Here is a 17016-nt window from a genome sequence, read left to right as displayed (position 1 = left end):
GGGATGCCTGCACAAAGGCGGCATTTCAGGACTGAAATTTCAGCGCCCGATGTGATTAAAGGATTCCATGAGCTTGGGGCGGGGGTGGAGGGTGGATGATGGGGGGGGGGGGGGGGAAGGGCCAGAAAGGCCACAGCTCAGCTCCACAGATTAACCCTCTCCCACCTGGACAGCCATCAGCTGCCCCCTCCTCCCTGGGGCTCAGCCCCCTTACCCCAAACAGGGCTGCCAATAATTCAAGATGGCTCAATCCCTTCCCTCCCCATACTAGCTGAAGCAGGTTGGAGTCCTTCCAATTCCTGGGGTGAGAGGCAAAGTGCATGGGACAGTAGAAAGGGTTCTCAGGGAACCTTCCTACTCCTCTGAGGCAAGAAAGAAGTGGACTCAGTCACCCCATGTTACCTCTGGGGGGAGCAGAACATGTATGTGGCACTGGGGATGGAGAGGGGAGGCCCTACCTCACCTGAGAGAGACTCCCTTCTGAGTCACGAGCAAGGCCAGGCCCTGACTTCTACCCGCTGCCTGCCCTGGCACTGAGGAGGTCCATCCAAAGGGAAAGGGGAGGGCCCAGGGCCCAGAGGGGTGTACCAAAGGGAAAAGTGGGTGTCAGACCCTCTGCTGGGCAGCTGATTCGCCCAGGGGGTTCCCAACAGGGCCAGGTGAGGAGCCTGGGGAGGAGGGGGAAAGGCTGACTCCGGTCCTGTGCTTCCTGCTGGGACGCTGCTCCTGAAAGGGGATCCCGATGGTGATAAGGGGCTTGGGGCAGGTCCTCAGGAAACAATGGGTGGCTTGATGAGACCTGCTCTGTGATACTCCTGAGAAGCCCCCGAAGTCAGTCCCCATCAGAGGAAATTGGAGGTTTCCATGGCAACCAGCTCCCTGGGCACAAAGGCTGGTCTGTGTGCTGGGGAGGCAGCTGAAGTAGCTCCCTCCCTTGCAGGAGCCACGGTCTCCTGTGAACGGGGCTGGGGGAGAAGGAGCTGGGGGGGGCGTGTGCAGGGGGCTGGAGAGCTTCTTAGAGAGCTGATGGGCGACAGGACCAGTGGGCTGGGGGCCAACACCGAGCCTGGCACCAGCTCCCAGGAGCCGGGCAGTGGCACCCAAGGGGGGAGGCAGCTGGAGGAAGAAGAGTAGGAGAGGGTGAATAGGCTTTATTATTCATATAGAAAAACAAACAGAACATAAAAACTGCCAGGGGGCAGGGGCTCAGTCCGTGATGATGAGCTCGTCCACGCCCCAGTCTTCATAGCTCCCGTCAGGCAGGTACCGGCGGATGATGATGGGGATTTTTCGAGCCCTGTGGAAGGAGAGGCTTGAGAGACAATAAGCCCCTGCTCCCCGGGCAAAGGCAGGAGAAGGGGTATGGGATGCCAAAGGCCTAGGACTCCAGGAGAGAAGCTGCCATAAAACTCCTTCCTCTGAGGCAGCCTCGCCCCGTACTGGGCATCAGTGTGGGGCTGCTGGAGAGCCAAGGAGGCCCAAGAGGGGACGAAGGTGAGGGGCAGGAGCAGGGACGGGAATTTCAGGGCTCTCAGAAAACTCACTTGAGCTCTTTCATGGCGATGAGCAGTGGGTCAGTCTCCCCTTCCAGCTCCACCATCACAGGGGCGCACATTCTGCAGGGACAAAGCGACAGCATGGGCTTGCTCCCATCAAGGGAGGAAAGAACAGGATGGGTCTGGAAGGAGAGACTTCAAGAGTCTGAAGCCCAGAACAAGGAGCAAACCAGTGAGCTTCCCTGGGCCTGTTTCCTCATCTGTGTAAGATCGGAGGCCTCTCCCAGCTGGGACCTGGGATGTTCTAAGGATCTTCCCTGCTCTCAGGTCTGGGCTAACCCTCCCTGCTCAAAGACTCTGTTCTCCTTACTAACAGTCTCAGTTCTAAGGTCCTTTCTGGGCCAGTAACATGTGTCCTATCTCTTGGCTTTGACATCTTATAACTACAGATGAGGAAGACCTTCCACTGCCCCCTGAAGTATGGGCAGGATTTGGGAAGGACAGTTCAGGGACAACTCATGCTTCTACAGCAACATAAGGGCTGGGAAGTGGGTTCCTACTCTGAGCCTCAGGCAGGGAGAGGCTCTCCCCAGGCTGCTCAGGGTCACGGCTGCCTTCAGCCTCCAGGCCTCAATGGGCCCATTCTTCCCTCTGCACAATGAGGGGAGTGCCCAGATGGCCTCTTCTGGTACACCTTCGACAGGTACACTCCCAGACCAGGAGAAATGCCCAGGACCTAGCTAATCTCCGGCATCAGGCACAGTGTCGGACACCTATCAGCACACAAAACAAATGCATGTTTGCTGACTGGGCCCTCAGAAATGGCCGTATCTAGCCACTGCCCCCAGACCACCAGCGAGGCAGCACCTGCCCAGCCCCTCCAGGGCCTTTGTTCCTGCTCTCTTCTGCCTAAAAGGCCCCACTCGGGTCTCTCACAGTCCCGTCACCCTCCCCACACCACCTAGACAGCCCATCTCCTCCAGGAAGTGTTCCCAAGGCTGCTGCTGCTGCCCGCACATAGCTTCCGGTCTTTCTTGGGATGACACCACACAAGGCCCCCAATTGTTTCAGACTGATGCATGTTGGGTCTTTGCAACAAGATCCCAGCCTCCCTGGGGGCAGCGAGCGCATCTTATTAATAAATTAGAGCTGTGTTTTCCTCCCCACCCTGGAAGAGGGGTCACAGTACAAGCCTGCCCACCCCCATTTTTCCAGAAGAGGAAGCCCTGAAGGCTCCAGGACTTGCCTAGAGCACCCAGCTGCTCCAGCTCTGGGGGCAGGAAGGCTGCTTCCCAGTCCATAGCTCTCATCCAATCTTATCTTTCCCCCTCAATCACAAAGTGAACAATGCGCCTCAGACCAAAACCTTATATCCTATTCCACAATAACTTCAAAATGGACACTCAACCTGAATATGAAAGATCGTAACATTAGCAACTTAGAAAAGAAGCTACGCGGCTCACGGGAGAGGCGCGAGTCTTGGCACCAGGGGAGACCTCAGCAGGAATCCCTCAGTTTGCCCACCTGTAAAACGGAGGGAAAGGTATTTGGGCTACCTCCCTTTCTGGGTGCTGAGGCATGGGCTTATGCTGAACAAAGGAAACTCATACCACCAGCATGAGAGGCCACGGAGCTGGAGGAACCGGTGCAATTTATTTAGTCCAAGCCTCTTCACTTACCAGAGAGGAAGCCTGGGCCAGAGAGAGGAAGTCACCTGCCTGTGGTCACCTGGGAAGTCTGGTTCCCTCAGGAGCCACAGTGTCCAACACAATCGGCCCTTGTCCAAGCAGCCCATACTTCCAGGGCTCCTTCTCTCACCCCAAGGGAGGGGCAATCTGAGGACGTCCTCACCTCTTCTTTCATTTCACAAGATCAGAGGAAACCTCAGCTGCAAGGAACCCCAGGGGACAGCAGCCCAACCACTGGAGAGCAAACTCAGGAGGCCATGTGTCCTGAGGTAAGTCACTCCCCAGGTCTGGCCCCTACTTTTCTTGAGTCAAATGAGGGGGATTTAAATAAATGCTCCACATGGTTCCTTCCAGGGCTGATAAGCTGGAAGGCCTCTTCGGGAGTGGTCCTGGCTGGCCTGGATATGTCCTTGTACTTAATAGCTTGAGGAACCACCATCCCTCAAACCCTAAGGGAGCAAGAGGAAAGTGACTCCCTCTGCCGGACAATGCAATTAGCCCAGTAGAGTTGACAAAGGGAGAAAAGACGAGGCGCCCAAACTCTGCAGAGGTCTCTGGGACCCAAGAGGGGCTCACCTGGGAAAGAAGTGGCTCCTCCCTGCCTCTGCTGGCCAGATTTCCCAGCACAGAAGGGGCTGAGTCCTTCTGGCCTAAGCAGGTCATACCATGAAGCAGTGTGGCCTGGGAGCAATGGCAAATGGCAGTAAGGACGATAATGGCTGACACTTAACTGAGCAACTGATGATGTGGGAAGCACTTTGCCAAATATGTTCTTATTTTGTCTCAGAAGATCTCACCTTCAACCCTGACTGTTACTAATGAACACTGTGACCTTTCAAATGGCATTTCCCCTGTGGGCCACAGTCTCCTCTTCTGTGAGCCAGACACCGACGTCTCTGCTGGCTCTAGCACACTATTATGTAAGACTGCCTCAGTTTTCCCTTCAGAGGAGCAGATCTGGCAAGATCTGGGGGTTCCAGACTTGGTGGGGGGGGAATCCAACAAAATGAAGGGTGGCTAATGAGTTTGTGATGATGTTTTTATATGAGTGATGTTTAACAGGGAAAAAACCAAGACCGTTTCTGTCCTTTCAGTCTGAGGCCTTCATTTCAGCCTGACACCAGATTTCCAAAAGGCAGCGCCAGCCGCCTCTTAGCAGATAATTCAGTCTAACAAACAAGCACATGGTGTATTCTGGAGACTATTTAAAAAGCCCTTGAAGCTGGGGATTCACGAAGTAAAAATTAATTTAGAGGCACTGGGGGCCTATGGAATAGCATCGACCACAAAAGCCCTCACCCTTGGGCATATCTGTCCCCTGCAATGCCGTAGGCTGCAATGATCTATCTCTAAGCTCACTCTAGGAGCTCTGAGGCCCAAGACAACCAGGGCAGTGCCTGCAGTACAGGGCAATGACCACCAGGCGGCGGACCACAAGGCTGCACAAGCTGCCAACTTGTCCTAGGTGATGAGGCTGGAGCCAGGGCAGCCCTTGCCCACCAGCCCAAACCCCCTCCAAGGCAGCTGTTAATCCCCACAAGGGCTGAGGAGCAAACCCACGGATGACTCTTCCCTCTCTGCTTTCATTCCAAAGTTAAACATCAGGCTAAGCTGAGCCCATGGCCAAGAATTTATCGATCAAGTGATCACTCCATGAACTCTCCCTCTGCGGAGGAGCCCAGGAAGTCCAGGAGAGCCAGTAAGTGAAGAACAGGGAAGGGCAGGAATGCCTTAAAGCCCGTCCCACCTGCCGAGCTCGCAAAGTGCCACCCTCACAGGCACATCAGGCCATCTGAGTCCTCCAGTCCGGCCTGTCCTCCACCTGCAGAGCTGCGCCATGGAGACCCCACCAGCTGCCAGGCGGCCTGCTCCATTGGGGGATAGATCAAACTGCTACAGAAAATTCTCCCTCCATCGAGAGCAGAAACATGACTTTATGGGCCCATGAGTAGGGACCTTGGTGTGAATCCTGCCTCACAATTACTACCCATACCACCTTAGCAAGGCTCTGGGCTGGGCTCCTCCATAAAAGCAGCAAGTGGACCCTGAGGGTCCTTGAAGTCTGAAGCTGGCCCAACCCTAAACGTGCCAGATGTGCACAGAGCCCCAGAGGTCACAGGACCAGCTCTGAGTGGTCTGGGATCAGCTGGGAGGGAGCTCTCCCGGCCCCCAGTGCTGCTCCCACCACACACTATCCTCATCATTTAATCAAGCCAAAATCTGCCTGTCTCATTTACTGAGTCAAGAGAAGCGCAGCTGGTCCCTCCTGCCCCTGCCAGCTCTTCAGATGCTGGAGGACAGGTATCATATACCTCCCCCCCATACCAAGTTCCTTCAACCAGACTGTCCTGCACTTACTGACCAAGCACTATAATGTCAAGTCCTTCCTAAAACGCAGCATCAGCAGGAGGTCAACACTGAGGATGTGGCCAGCCCTGGGCAGAGGCTGCAGGGGCTCCCTATCTGCCCCCCGCCCCGGGTTGGCTGCCACACCTCCCTCAGTGCAGCCTCAAATCCTCAGGGCTCTTCTGGCTGCCGCAGCGTCGTAATGTTAATAAAATGACTAATCCCCTGCCCCCCCAATCTTTTCAAGTGATGTGGTCTAGTCACACCCTGCCTGGTCTGAAGGTCTTCAGCTGACATTGTGAACCTACACATGGGATTAACATTCATTTCTCTCAATCCGGTCTTGTCAGACTCAGCCCATGTCGGTCATCTGTCCCAGACCCACGTCACCTACATCTGTGACAATCACACCTTCATCCAAACCATTGACAGAGAGGCTGAACACAATGTGGCCAAGAACAGACTCCCAGGCACCTCCATGAGACTCAGAAAAGAAGGTTCTTGCCCCCAGAGTCTTGGGGCTGTCAAATCATTCACCACCAACAACCGATGAGTTTATCAGAGGCGGGCCCGACATCTGCTCTGCTGCTGCCCTCAGGCCCATGGGACCGTCCACCTGACAGGTGACAGGCAGCTGAAACCTTCCCTCAATGTTGTCTCTTCCAGAGAGTAAGTGCTCCTCGAGGGCAGGACTGACCTTTCTAGGTGTCCCCAAGATGCGCAGCAGTGATGTGTACAAGAGCTTAGAGATGTCCCACTCACTCACTCATTCATTCCGACCACTCAGGGTCTGGCAAAGACAGGCTCCCCTTTGTCCTCATTCTTGTCTTGCCCTGCCTCTGGAAGTCCCTTCCTTCCAGGCCCCAGCCAAACCCTCCAGGGGGGTTTTCCTTTGCATCTCTACTACATGCTAATGTCACTTATACCAGTTCTCTGCTTACTTGTTCCACTTGGATCACAGGCTTTTTTCATTCCTTAATCCACCACTCAATAACCATTTGTTAAATGCCTAGTAGATAGAAAGACTCAGAGCTGGGAGGGACCTCTGAGGCACCTTGTCCTGTCTCATTGTACATATAAGGAAGCTGAGGCTCAGAGACATGAAATGACTTAGCCCAAGTCAAGCTGAGCCCTGGGCATACTAGCCGTGTGACCTTGGGCAATTCACTTGACCCCAACTGCCTTGCCTTCCCTCTCCAAATAAATAAATAAACAGAATAAACCGAGCCCTGGGCCTTTGAGTTTCAGGTAACTGGCAGCTGGTGCTGCAGTGGAGAGAGCACAGGACTTGAAAGCAACAAGATGACCTTAGACACTCACTACCCGTGTGACCATTGCACTGTTTGCCTCAGTTTCCTCATCTGTCAAATGAAGTGGAGAAGGAAATGGCAAATGGAGTCATGAACAATCAGACGTGACTGAAACAACCGAAAAACTAAACTTTTGACTTCAGCTCTGTATCGATTTCCTTAGTGTACGAAGTCTTTTCACAAAGCCAGATTGTCTTAGGAAGCTATCATTGAGACAATAGTACAGCTAGAAGGACAAGGGCCAGGAGGGTCCCTGACCCTCAACTCACCATTTTGCCTCCTGTGCTCAGGGACTTTTCAGAGAGGGTCCCTAGTGAGTGTCTGCTTAACTGAGATGTGGTGGGGTGTGGGGTGAGGGGGGGCGGAGCCCCACTTACGCGATCTGCAGGGCCCGGGTGCCCAGGACCCTGGCTCGCTCATACTTGGTCATGTAGGGGGTGGTGATCCTCTTCTGGTTTGCCTGCTGCCGTTCCCCAGAGGGAAGGATCTCCACGTTCTCCTGGCCTTCCTGGTGAAAGAGGGAGAAGAGAGAGAGGCTCAGGCTGGGAGGCTCCAGGCAAGCTCAACCAGAAATGCTGGTGACAGGACCAGAGTGATCCCCAGGGGCCAGGCACAGGCTTCCCACCCCCTAAGAGGAGTAAAAAACCACTGGAGGAAGACAAGCGTAAGAGACCTTGGCTGCCGGACCCAAATCCTACTGCCGGGCCACAGCAGAAGCCAAACAGAACCGCCCTTCTTGCTGTGACCCCGGGGGCTGCCACATCCTGGCCACTGCCCTGCCGCCAAGGGCCGTCGGAGGGAGGGAGAGAAAGCCTGCACAGGGCTGAGCTGGCGGATCCGCTCAGCCACCTTCTCTGCCCGGGTGAGCCAGCCGGGAGCCGGAGGGACCCCTGCTGTGTCCTGGACAGCTGCCCCATCCCGGCCCCTGCCCCGCCGCCAAGGGAAGCCTGCACCCGGCTTCTGCTCGCAGGGTCACTCTGCGCTCAGCCGCCTTCTCTGCCCCGGTGAGCCAGCCGGGAGCCGGAGGGACCCCTGCTGGGCTCCGCCGCTGGCACTCCGAGCCCCGGCCGTACGGACCTCCTCGGGATTCTCCAAGTCGTCCAGACCCTCATCTTCCTCCACGTCATCGAAGTCATCGCCGTCATAACTGCACAGGAAGAGAGCGGCGTGAGACTGGGGCTCGGGGGCCCGGCGCCCTCCCCGCGCCCCCAGTCTGAGAGAAAAGGGGGGAGCCCCCCGGCACCTCTGTCCCCAATCTGGCCCCGACTACGCCCCCAGCCCACGGCACTTATGGGACACCTACTGCATGCTCGGACAGAGGCGGAGACCCAGCAGCCCCCCCTCTGACATAGGTCCTGCGGCCACGCAGCCTCTGACAGCTTGCCTCCTAACGCTGCGCCCCCCCCACCCCTCTCCCACGCCCTCTCCATCCTCGGGCCGCTCTCGGCCCCTTCCCCGCACTCACTTGTCCTCGTTGTCAGACATGCCTGCGGATCCTCGGGCTCGGGCCGAACGGCCGCCTTGGCTGGGAAGAGCTGTCTTCGGGCAGAGACTTCTTCACAGAACCCGCCGAGCCGTAGCTGGCGAGCCCCGACCTCATGCGCGGTTCTGGCTCCCGCCGCTGAGACCAAACTCACGACCGCTAGCACCCACTTCCGGGTCGGCCCGGCCGGAACCCCTGCGTTTGCGCAGTGACCTTAGCGCCTACACCATTTCCGGTAATAGACTAGGGGGCGGAACCTCGAGCCCACGGGGAGAGGAAGGGCGGAGAAAGGCCAGGGGGTGGAGCCTGATGCCGAGGGGGCGTGGGGCTGCCGTTGTCATGGCAAAGAGGAGCCTGATAGCTCCGAGCGGAGCGCGCGGCGATTCCTTCGGTAGCCGGAGGAGGAGGCGGAAGCAGAGCCGGGAACGCTTGGGTAGAGGGAGCCGAGACTGATCCCGTGCAGTGGCAGAGCCCGGTGCGCGGCCTTTGCAGCGAAGGCAGAGCCGGGAGTTACAAAGGGGAGGGAGAGCCAGAGGAGGAGACCTGTGGGGGAGGAGCGGGTGTTGCTATGGCACCTGGAGGCGGGGCTAGAGGGGGCGGAAGAGGCACGGGGTCGGGGGGCGGATACGGAAGCGCTGATGAAAGGGGCGGGGCTTGAGGGGAGGTGGCTAGGCGGTGCCCAGAATGTTCGTGAAGGGGCGGAGCCTGAAGGGAGGGAAAGGACTCAGCCGTTGCCATGGTACCGGAGGCGGGCGTCGGAGTGTTCCGGAGTGGCTAGGCCGTCGCCATGGTAGCGGAGGCGGAACCGAGGGCTGTGGAGGGGAGCCTAGAGACTGGGCAGTTGCTATGGCGGCGTAGGCGGGGCCAGAGGCCCAGGAAGCTCGAACTGGGCTGAGGGCGGGGCCGCGAGCAGCTGTTGCCATAGTAGCCGGAGGCGCCAGCTGTTCTAAGCCCCATGGACCTGGTGGGGGGCCTGGAGCGGTCCGGAGCCCGTCCCTGGGAAAGAGGGGAAGCCCAGGGCGGGTGGCCGTGGGGGGCTTGTCACGTGACAGACCGATCGGCCTGTCGCGACAATTCTGACACCATAAGCGGGAAGTTCCGACCTTTGTGTCGCGGCGGATCTGCTATCGTGATCGCCTCTCCTTGTCACCACAAGTGCAGCCTGTGCCCCCAGCTCCGGGCATCCCAGGAGAGCAGGAGATGCTTCCTATCAGGCCCGGCCTGGGAAGAGCTGAGGCTGGACTGCTAGAGGTCAGAAGAAGCCCAGAGCTGCAAGGGACCTCAGGCCACCGAGGCTGACCCCCCCCCCCCCCCCCCCCGACCAGGAAGCCCCCTCCCTACCTCCTGCTCAGCACGATTTCTGCTTGATGTCCGGGTTGCCCTAGGAAGTAGTGGGCTCCCTGTCACTGAAGGTCTTCAAGAATGACCGCTTGCTCCAAACGTTGGAGAGATTTCTTCCGTTCTAGATCTATGTTCTGTGATCTCCTCCAGCCCGATTGGGTGATAAGTGATCCAGTCTATTTCCACTTAGAGGGAACCTCTTCCATTTTTGATTAGCTGGTGCTAGGGGGTGTGTCCTGACATCCAGCATAAGTCTTCGCCCATGACTGCCCTGGGGCTGGGCAGAACCAGACTTCCATCCCTAATGCCCAAGGACTGCTAGCATTTCCCTCTCCCAAGACCCCTCTTCTTCCAACCATCACCAGACTCAATGACTCGTCGTTCTAAGCAAGTCACTGCTCTCCCCAGACCTGCTTCCTAGAAGAGAAGATCTCTAGCTCCAGACGTTCTGGGAAGGCTAATCCTAAAAACCTTTCTTTTCCACCCCTAGGGTTTTGCCATGGCAGCAAAAGGGAAATCAGGAGCTGTAGCCAAAGGTACTGGCTTCTGGCACTCACCTCAATCGAGCTACACCCCAGAAACCTGTCAGCTGCTGAAAGGTCAGTGGGGGGACAGCTCTGAAGGAGGGGCTGATCAGGACAGGGCCCCAGGAGGGCAGGAAGCCCAGCGGCTCTCATTTCACCTGTTTTGCAGTGATGATGGAGGAGTCCAAACTCACCAACTTCCAGCAGCGGCAACTCATGGATTCAGTGAAAAGTAATCTGAAACCCTGATCCTCCTCCTGCCCTTTCACCCCCTCCCCAGCCCTTCACTATAATGGCACAGCAATGGCTGTCTATATAGCTGACTGGACACTTCTCCCTTACTGCCTGGAAATTCTTTGGGATGGGCTGTTGGGCATCATTATATAATGTGTCATCTGTATATGGTTCTATATAAACTAGTCTTAGTCTTTTGGGAGGCTGGCGCAGACTCCGTCTTTCTTCCACGGAAGTCACTGGCCTAGTTTGACTGGGACATTTGGGAGAGCAATCGTGAGGAAGCTCACTTCTGTTGGCCTTAACTTTCTCAGTCAAGTGGGAAATGGCTCATCTGTTGAACGATGCAGGTTGGGCTAGAGCCTTAACTTGAGAAGAGTGAGAAGTGAAGGTGGGACTGGACCCCAGAAGCCATTGAGCTTTGGAGTTCCCTGGGGAATTCCATCAGTCTGGCCTGGACCTGGCTTTCCAAACCCTTTTCCTCCTACTCCCCTCTGGGAAATCCTCCTCCATAGCCAGATGGGCTCCCCTGACACTCCATGGACGTGCCTCTTCACCCCCAAGTCTTTGTACCCTTCCCCTTATCCAAATTGTGCCCATCTTTTAAGACTCAGTTCACATCCCACCTTCTCAGTAAAGTATTTCCAGCCTAGGCCATAGCCTTGGTCTCTCTTCTCCCCTGTTAAACACCTGTGGTACTGATTACCTGGGCCATTCCTAAGGCTAAGTACAAGGTCAAGACTTCCCAGGTGAGGACACTCCCTCTGCCTTCTCTGCAGCCTTAGAGAGCTGCCAAAATAACGAGAGGGTTGCTCAGCCAGAATGTCAGGTGATACTGTGCTCTGCTGCCTGTCCTGTGCCACTCTCGGGGTTATAGATGTAGAGTTGGGACCTCTGGGATCAACCATCCCAGCCCCTTCCCAGTAAGAAGTAGGATCTGAGGCAGGTCCTCTGTCTTGCTGCTTCTCCCAGCATCCTTCCGTCCTTCCTTACTAGCCCGTGATATCCTCCCTTACGTGGCAGACTCCCTCATGGTCCTGTCACGAGAGACGTCTGTCTTTGGTATCTGGATCTGGTCCTTCCCTCTGCTTTACTCAGTGACACTGAGTCACTGATTCTTCCAGCACACATTCAGAGGGCCTGCTAGATGGAACACCCTGACCTAGGTGCTAGGTGCAGGACATAAAGATGTCTGCATAGCCCTGCCTTCTGGGGGGCTTCAAGTCTAGCAGAGTGCCACAAGTGAATGGGACAGCATCAGGTTAAGTGCACTAAGGAAGGTGCCTAGGTTGATGAAAACTACAAGGCGAGAGGGTGTCACTTCCAGGGACTCCATGGACAAAGCCCTGACCTCATTAGGCAGATCCTGGAGCTGGGGACTCTGGGCTATAGCCAAGGCCATTCCTGCATTTCTTCCCGTTCTAAGCCCTTAGCACATATCATTCCTTGGGCTTCCTGGGCCTTCCTTCACATCCTGCTCCTGCCCCCAGCCTCATCCCCTCTGCTGCCCTAGACAGAACTCTACGTTGGTGGAGATCTGCCACTGTCAACCATGAGGACTGGACAGATAGGGAAGCTGAGGCCCAGAGAGCAGAAGAGGCTAGGGAGTGGCCAGCCAAAGGTAGGGCTCCTGGTACCTCGATGGCCTTCCTGGTCTCTCCCCAGGAGGCGATGCCCTACCCTCTCACTGCAACCCAGCATCCAGCCAGAAGCCAACACCCAAGCGAGTCAACAGCGTCTGCCTGCCGCCCATCTTGGCCCCGAGACCCCACCTCCGCCCTGCTGAAGTCTGCCAGGCTAGTGAGGCCTACACCCGAGACCAGTTCAAGCCAAAACCTTGTCGTAAGTGATGAAGTCCTGGGCCGGGGGGAATAAGGAGATGAGGGACTGCCAGTCTCTGCCCCGGCTACGGGGCACAATTGAGGACAGTGAAACAGGGCGATTTCCTTGAGTTTGCAAAATTCTCTTTAAAAATGAACCAGAGGACTGGGCAAGGTCTCCCACCCAGTCCAGAATGTACAGCTAGTGCCTCTAGATATGAGCAAGGAAAGAGGGAAAAAGGGAAAACACAAAATCCACAAAACTCATGTGTCTGAAGATTTATTGGGGGAGACAGTGGTGAACTGAGCAGGGCCTGAGGGTGGTAACAAAGCTGCCACAGATCTCCTCTCTCCACACCCCACCTCACCAGGGTAGAGGGTGCCCATCTTCCTTCTTCCCTTCCTCCGTCCCCCCCTCCCTGAGCCTTGTCCTGAGAGTGGGCCTCCCATTCCAAGCTCTGCTCCTGTCCACAAAATGACTTCCTTCTCCATCATCAAGGCATCACCCGGCTCTTTGGCACCACTCACTGCCCTATCTGGCCCAGTACACAGAGCCCTTCCACTCCTCTCTCTCCCATAAAGATGCCCTTGTGCCCACTGAGCCCAAGGATGTGTGCTGTTCTCCGCACACTTGGGTTCTTCTCGGGGTCCTGCAGGAGATATAGAGAAGGAGAAGGGGCGGCTCCAAGACATATTTGCCAATGGGAAGGAAGGCATTGAGAAGAAGAAAAAAAAGCAGCCTGTTCAGCAGACCGAGCCTCTGCCCTCGGACCCGGAGCCAGATAGATTTGAAGAATGTAAGGCACTATGAGTATGCCCAGGGCCCACGAGAGTATCCCAACCTTCCTCCTGGGCCACCTCAAGCAAGGCACAGGCCATCTGTCACATGAGTGGCATCTGAGCACCTTTGGCCTATTGCAGTGTTAACAGGCCATGTCCTCACTTGCCTCTGAGGGATTCTTGGGCCCGGGAAGTCCAGTGGTTCTCTCCCAGGCGGGTTATTTCTCTCCCTCCAATTGATTCAGGGAAGGGCGGTCGAGAATGGGACTGCAGAGCCCCAGCCCCATCTTCCTGTGTGTGAATGAGCGTTCCCTCTTCTTCAGTGGTAAAGGAAGTCCGAGAGAGGCAAGAGTTCCTGGCTGAAATGCAGGCCCTCGGACAGGGCAAGCAGTACCGAGGAATCATCCTTACCGAGATCTCCCAGGTAGGGCCCCCCGAGGATCCCGCAGCCTGGGGGAACAGGCAGCTGCTCTAGCTCCTCTCCCGACTGTCCCTTGTGTGCTATCCTTTGCAGAAACTGCGGGAGATGGAAGATATTGACCAAAAGAGAAACAAAGAGCTTCAGAAGGCGCTGACCAAGGCCTCTCCGTAAGGAGCCCACACCATCCCTGGGGCAGGAGCGGCGGCCCACATCCGAGTCACCATAGACTTGCCCCTTTGTAGCACGGAGGTTCTGCATGGTTACCCTGCCCGCTGCACTCTAGGCCCCCGGCATCCTCCAAACACGCAACTGGTGGGGGCAGAGATCCCCTCTTCTTGGAGAGGCCCCACTCCTGAATGGCTGGCCGGCTGGCCAAAGCCGGAGACACTGCCTGTGAGGGAGGACGCCCCCATGCTTGAGGAGACCTTGGCAGCAGGCCCTGTGCTCTAGGGAAGCTTGGTAGGCCCATTCTTCCTGCAGAAGTTTGGGAGAAGCTCACTCCTTTGTCTCACCTACTTCAGGCCCTACTTCTGACCTCTCCCAGCTGTGGGCTGGGGTTGCTTTAGCCACAAAGGTGAAGACCAATAAAACTGTCTTGGTCCGAGTCTTGGCAAACAGCAACTTTGTTTCTGAAGGGGGCAAACCTCACGTTAGTGGGTTAGACTTAGAACCCCAACTGCTTGGGAGCTAGGAACTCATTAATAGCTGCCTTTGTCAGATCTTTAAAGGTTTGCCAAACATCCCTGCCCAACGAGCACGTCAGCTTGCAGACCAGCCCAAAGCAGCTGCTTCACTTTGGGGCAGCCAGCCAGCAGCACAGCACCCATGGTCCCTGGGGCCAAGCAGGATGGGTCTCACCATCCCTCCACAAGGCAGCCCCTGGGCCATCCCCATTGAGGCTGCCTCCTGCGGCTATTCTCCAGCCAGGCGCCCCCGTGCTCTCAGAGGGGTCTGCCCAGGGCTCAGCCCCTTGGCCCGAGATCACACACAGCTGACCTGGCTGTCCACTCACACCCCAAGAGCTGCTTCAGACACACTTGTGACCAAGCCTCCCCCCATATCTGGTCAGTCTGAAATCAAGTAGATGATGCTTTTCCCCCTCAAGCCTCACTTTCCTCTAGTGACGGTGCCATGTTCCCTTTGGATCCTGAGCTCCATCCACCCCCCACCCTGTGGTCCCTGCCTTTCTCCAAATCACAGATATCCCTGGGGATCCCCACTTGGACTTTCAGCAGAGGGAGTGGTGTGAGTACTTTATGTATGAAGCGTAGCATGGCTGGGCTTCAGAGGCACCAGACCCTCCTGGCGTGCTTTCTAACCACTCGTCTCTAATGGCGGCATTTCAGGTATCAATAGGTCACGTTTCCGTAGCAGTTTAAGGGTTACAACGTACTTTCAGCACATTGCAGGTGCCAGCCCCATCTCCCAGCTCAGACTGAGACGCTGCCGTGGCAGCCTCAGTCTGGGGGTGTCCCCAGAGTACTCTGCACAAGGACAGAGGAGCTGAGCGGGCAGCCAGGAGGGCACCAGTCAGGGATTCCCAGCCGCAGAAGTCCAAAGAGTGTCCCCCAGCCCTGAAGCACCAGGCCACCCCCGACAGGCGCCACCAGTCCAGGCGATGGAGGGGGCATCTGAAGTCACTGAAGGAAATGGGAAGAAGGGCGGAGTGGCAGTGGGCGAATGCCATCTTCAAGGATTAAGGGGATGGAATTTGTAGGGTCAGACACCACATGGTGGTCCGAGGGGCAGGTTTAGGCTACTTCCTCCTGAGGTCCGCCAGCAAAGGCTGCCAGCACGCGTCAGGGATATTGGAGGAGCAATTCTCCATTAGGTTTGGATAGCATCAGACGGTCTCCAAATTCCCTTCCAATTCTGACATCCTAAGGCTGTGTGCTTGGATGATCTTGGGGTCCCTCCTCGCCCTGACTGCAGTTTCCTCCAAATCCTGCTGATCTGAGCCTCTGCCCAACAAGGGAGAGCCGAGAGGAATGCCCGCCTGCTTGATGTGGCACTGGAGCACACGGAAGAGGAGCACAGTCAGCATGGCCATCTCAGCTCGGGATCGGGGGAGAGGGGACTGAGTACCCCTAAGCTCCCTCCATCGCAGCTCCCAATAGCGTGATGGGAACGGAGGCCGGAGGTCAAAGCATCCTGATGAACAGGTCAACAGGAGGATTTAATTGGGCTCCATTTATTTTGGGGAGAAGACATCCCCACGATAATACAGTGTGACCTTTCACCGAGCTCTGTGGCCGTGCCAGCAGGGCCCTAGAGGTCACTGGGCCAGCCCAGCTATGGGGCGTGAAGACGTTGGCTCTGGAGGAGCTGAGAGGATAGGAGACCCTTCCCCTTCTGCCAAGGATCCATTCCAGGGAGCTCCCCTCCCCATCACGAAGGCCATCTGCTATGCCTGTGACACTCAGAGACAGGGCCTTAACTAGGACCCAAGGGACAGGCATTGGCGCTCTCTGTGGGACAGGAAGAAGTGAAAAGATAGCAGGAGAAGGGAGACGGGTGAGGGCTTTTGGTACTGACTGCAAGGACCTACTTCCTGTTGTCTACCAGGGTTGTGGGAAGGAATCTCCTGGGAGTCTCTTGTAACCCTCGCTCTGCTGCTATGAGACCAACTGAGGCAGCCCCCATCTGCAGGTCAACCCATCTGATCATTTAGTAAACAGCTCCTGGGGTGTGTGTGGGGGAGCAGGCACGTCTGCTGCCATGGAGGCATTGGGGTGCTGCTATCAACCACCTCAGTCATGGGCAGCTTGGCAAGAACTGACCCTTTTTAGAAGTGGGGAGGAGAGGGGCTGGGCTGGGTGTAGGGCAGAGTGAAGAAGGGGGATGGGGGTGCATCCCCTGGACCTTTGACTGCTCAGTTACTCAATAATAATAATAACAACAACCATAAAAACGCCGCTGAATAAATAGTGTCTACTTTCCCGCTGCTGTGCTCTCCGACACCTACAGCCATGGGAAAGGGGGGAGCTCTTTGACCCAACTCAGCCTGAAGATGGACAGAAGGGAGAAGGCGTTGCTTGGGGACCCCCTTGCCAAGTCCCTCTCACTGGTCTTGGCAGCTTCCGCCATCATCGGAGAGAGAGCAGCTCTGGGCCCGAGCCTGGCCCAGCGCGGGGAGGACGCCAGCTGGGCCAGACGCTGGCTGGGCCGGACGCTGGCAGGCTGCCGTGGAGGCAGGCGGCCGCACACACGTCTCCACGCTGCTCTTAGCTCTTGTCCTTGGGGGATTTGCCCTTAGAGTCATGCTTGTTTCCCAACAGCTTCAGCATCTTCATGGTCTTAAATTTGCCTTTCTTCTTCATGCCAGGTTCTGCCTCCTTGTGAAACTCTGTGGGAGGGAGGGAAGAGAGGAGGCAGCTTCTCCACCAGCTCAGCGGGCCCAGGCGGCATCACAGACCCCCCTCCCCATAATTACTGATTCTATCTGTGTTCATTCTGTATACACTCATCTGCCTCGATATGGGGGGTTGAAAGGGAGCTGGCACTGAGACAGCACCTACTGTGTGCCGGGCACTGGATCCTTACAACAGCCCTGCAAGGCAGGGAGGTGCTGTT

The 17016-nt window shown here is 56.5% G+C and overlaps 3 protein-coding genes across 8 annotated transcripts in view; 1 reads left to right on the top strand and 2 right to left on the bottom strand.

Moving 5' to 3' along the window:
* Positions 1-1136: 1136 nt before the first annotated feature.
* On the bottom strand, positions 1137-8545 carry POLR2F (RNA polymerase II, I and III subunit F). Of its 2 annotated transcripts, XM_069082124.1 has the most exons (5): positions 8306-8537; positions 7918-7987; positions 7218-7348; positions 1545-1616; positions 1137-1297 (listed from the first exon to the last, which is right to left on the bottom strand). In XM_069082124.1, exons 1-5 carry the CDS (start codon positions 8323-8325, stop codon positions 1207-1209), a joined length of 384 nt encoding a protein of 127 aa, XP_068938225.1. In that variant the 5' UTR covers positions 8326-8537; the 3' UTR covers positions 1137-1206. The 2 variants fall into 2 exon arrangements, with proteins under 2 accessions (XP_068938225.1, XP_068938226.1); XM_069082125.1 differs by lacking the exon at positions 1545-1616 and having other exon boundaries at positions 8306-8545.
* Positions 8546-8611: 66 nt separating this feature from the next.
* Positions 8612-13672, top strand: CUNH22orf23 (chromosome unknown C22orf23 homolog). 4 transcript variants are annotated; one of them, XM_069082121.1, is made up of 7 exons: positions 8612-8798; positions 10155-10263; positions 10358-10420; positions 12088-12264; positions 12899-13039; positions 13346-13446; positions 13537-13672. In XM_069082121.1, exons 2-7 carry the CDS (start codon positions 10164-10166, stop codon positions 13612-13614), a joined length of 660 nt encoding a protein of 219 aa, XP_068938222.1. In that variant the 5' UTR covers positions 8612-8798; positions 10155-10163; the 3' UTR covers positions 13615-13672. The 4 variants fall into 4 exon arrangements, with proteins under 4 accessions (XP_068938222.1, XP_068938223.1, XP_068938221.1 ...); XM_069082122.1 differs by having other exon boundaries at positions 8632-8756; XM_069082120.1 differs by lacking the exon at positions 8612-8798 and adding an exon at positions 9007-9574.
* MICALL1 (MICAL like 1) overlaps positions 12507-17016 on the bottom strand; it is a 27194-nt gene continuing 22684 nt past the window's right edge. For both annotated transcript variants that reach the window (XM_069082117.1, XM_069082118.1), the window contains one exon: positions 12507-16789. In XM_069082117.1, coding sequence (XP_068938218.1) covers positions 16668-16789 — 122 coding nt within the window. In that variant the 3' untranslated portion in view covers positions 12507-16667. The remainder of the gene's footprint in view (positions 16790-17016) is intronic.

This window comes from Petaurus breviceps, unplaced genomic scaffold (assembly GCF_028583685.1).
Source record: "Petaurus breviceps papuanus isolate PSGF00001 unplaced genomic scaffold, PetGlider_PUasm1.0 156, whole genome shotgun sequence".
In the NCBI taxonomy this organism is placed as follows: Eukaryota; Metazoa; Chordata; class Mammalia; order Diprotodontia; family Petauridae; genus Petaurus; species Petaurus breviceps.
The sequence above is the reverse complement of the archived record's forward strand: the minus strand, read 5'-3'. Positions and strand labels throughout refer to the sequence as shown.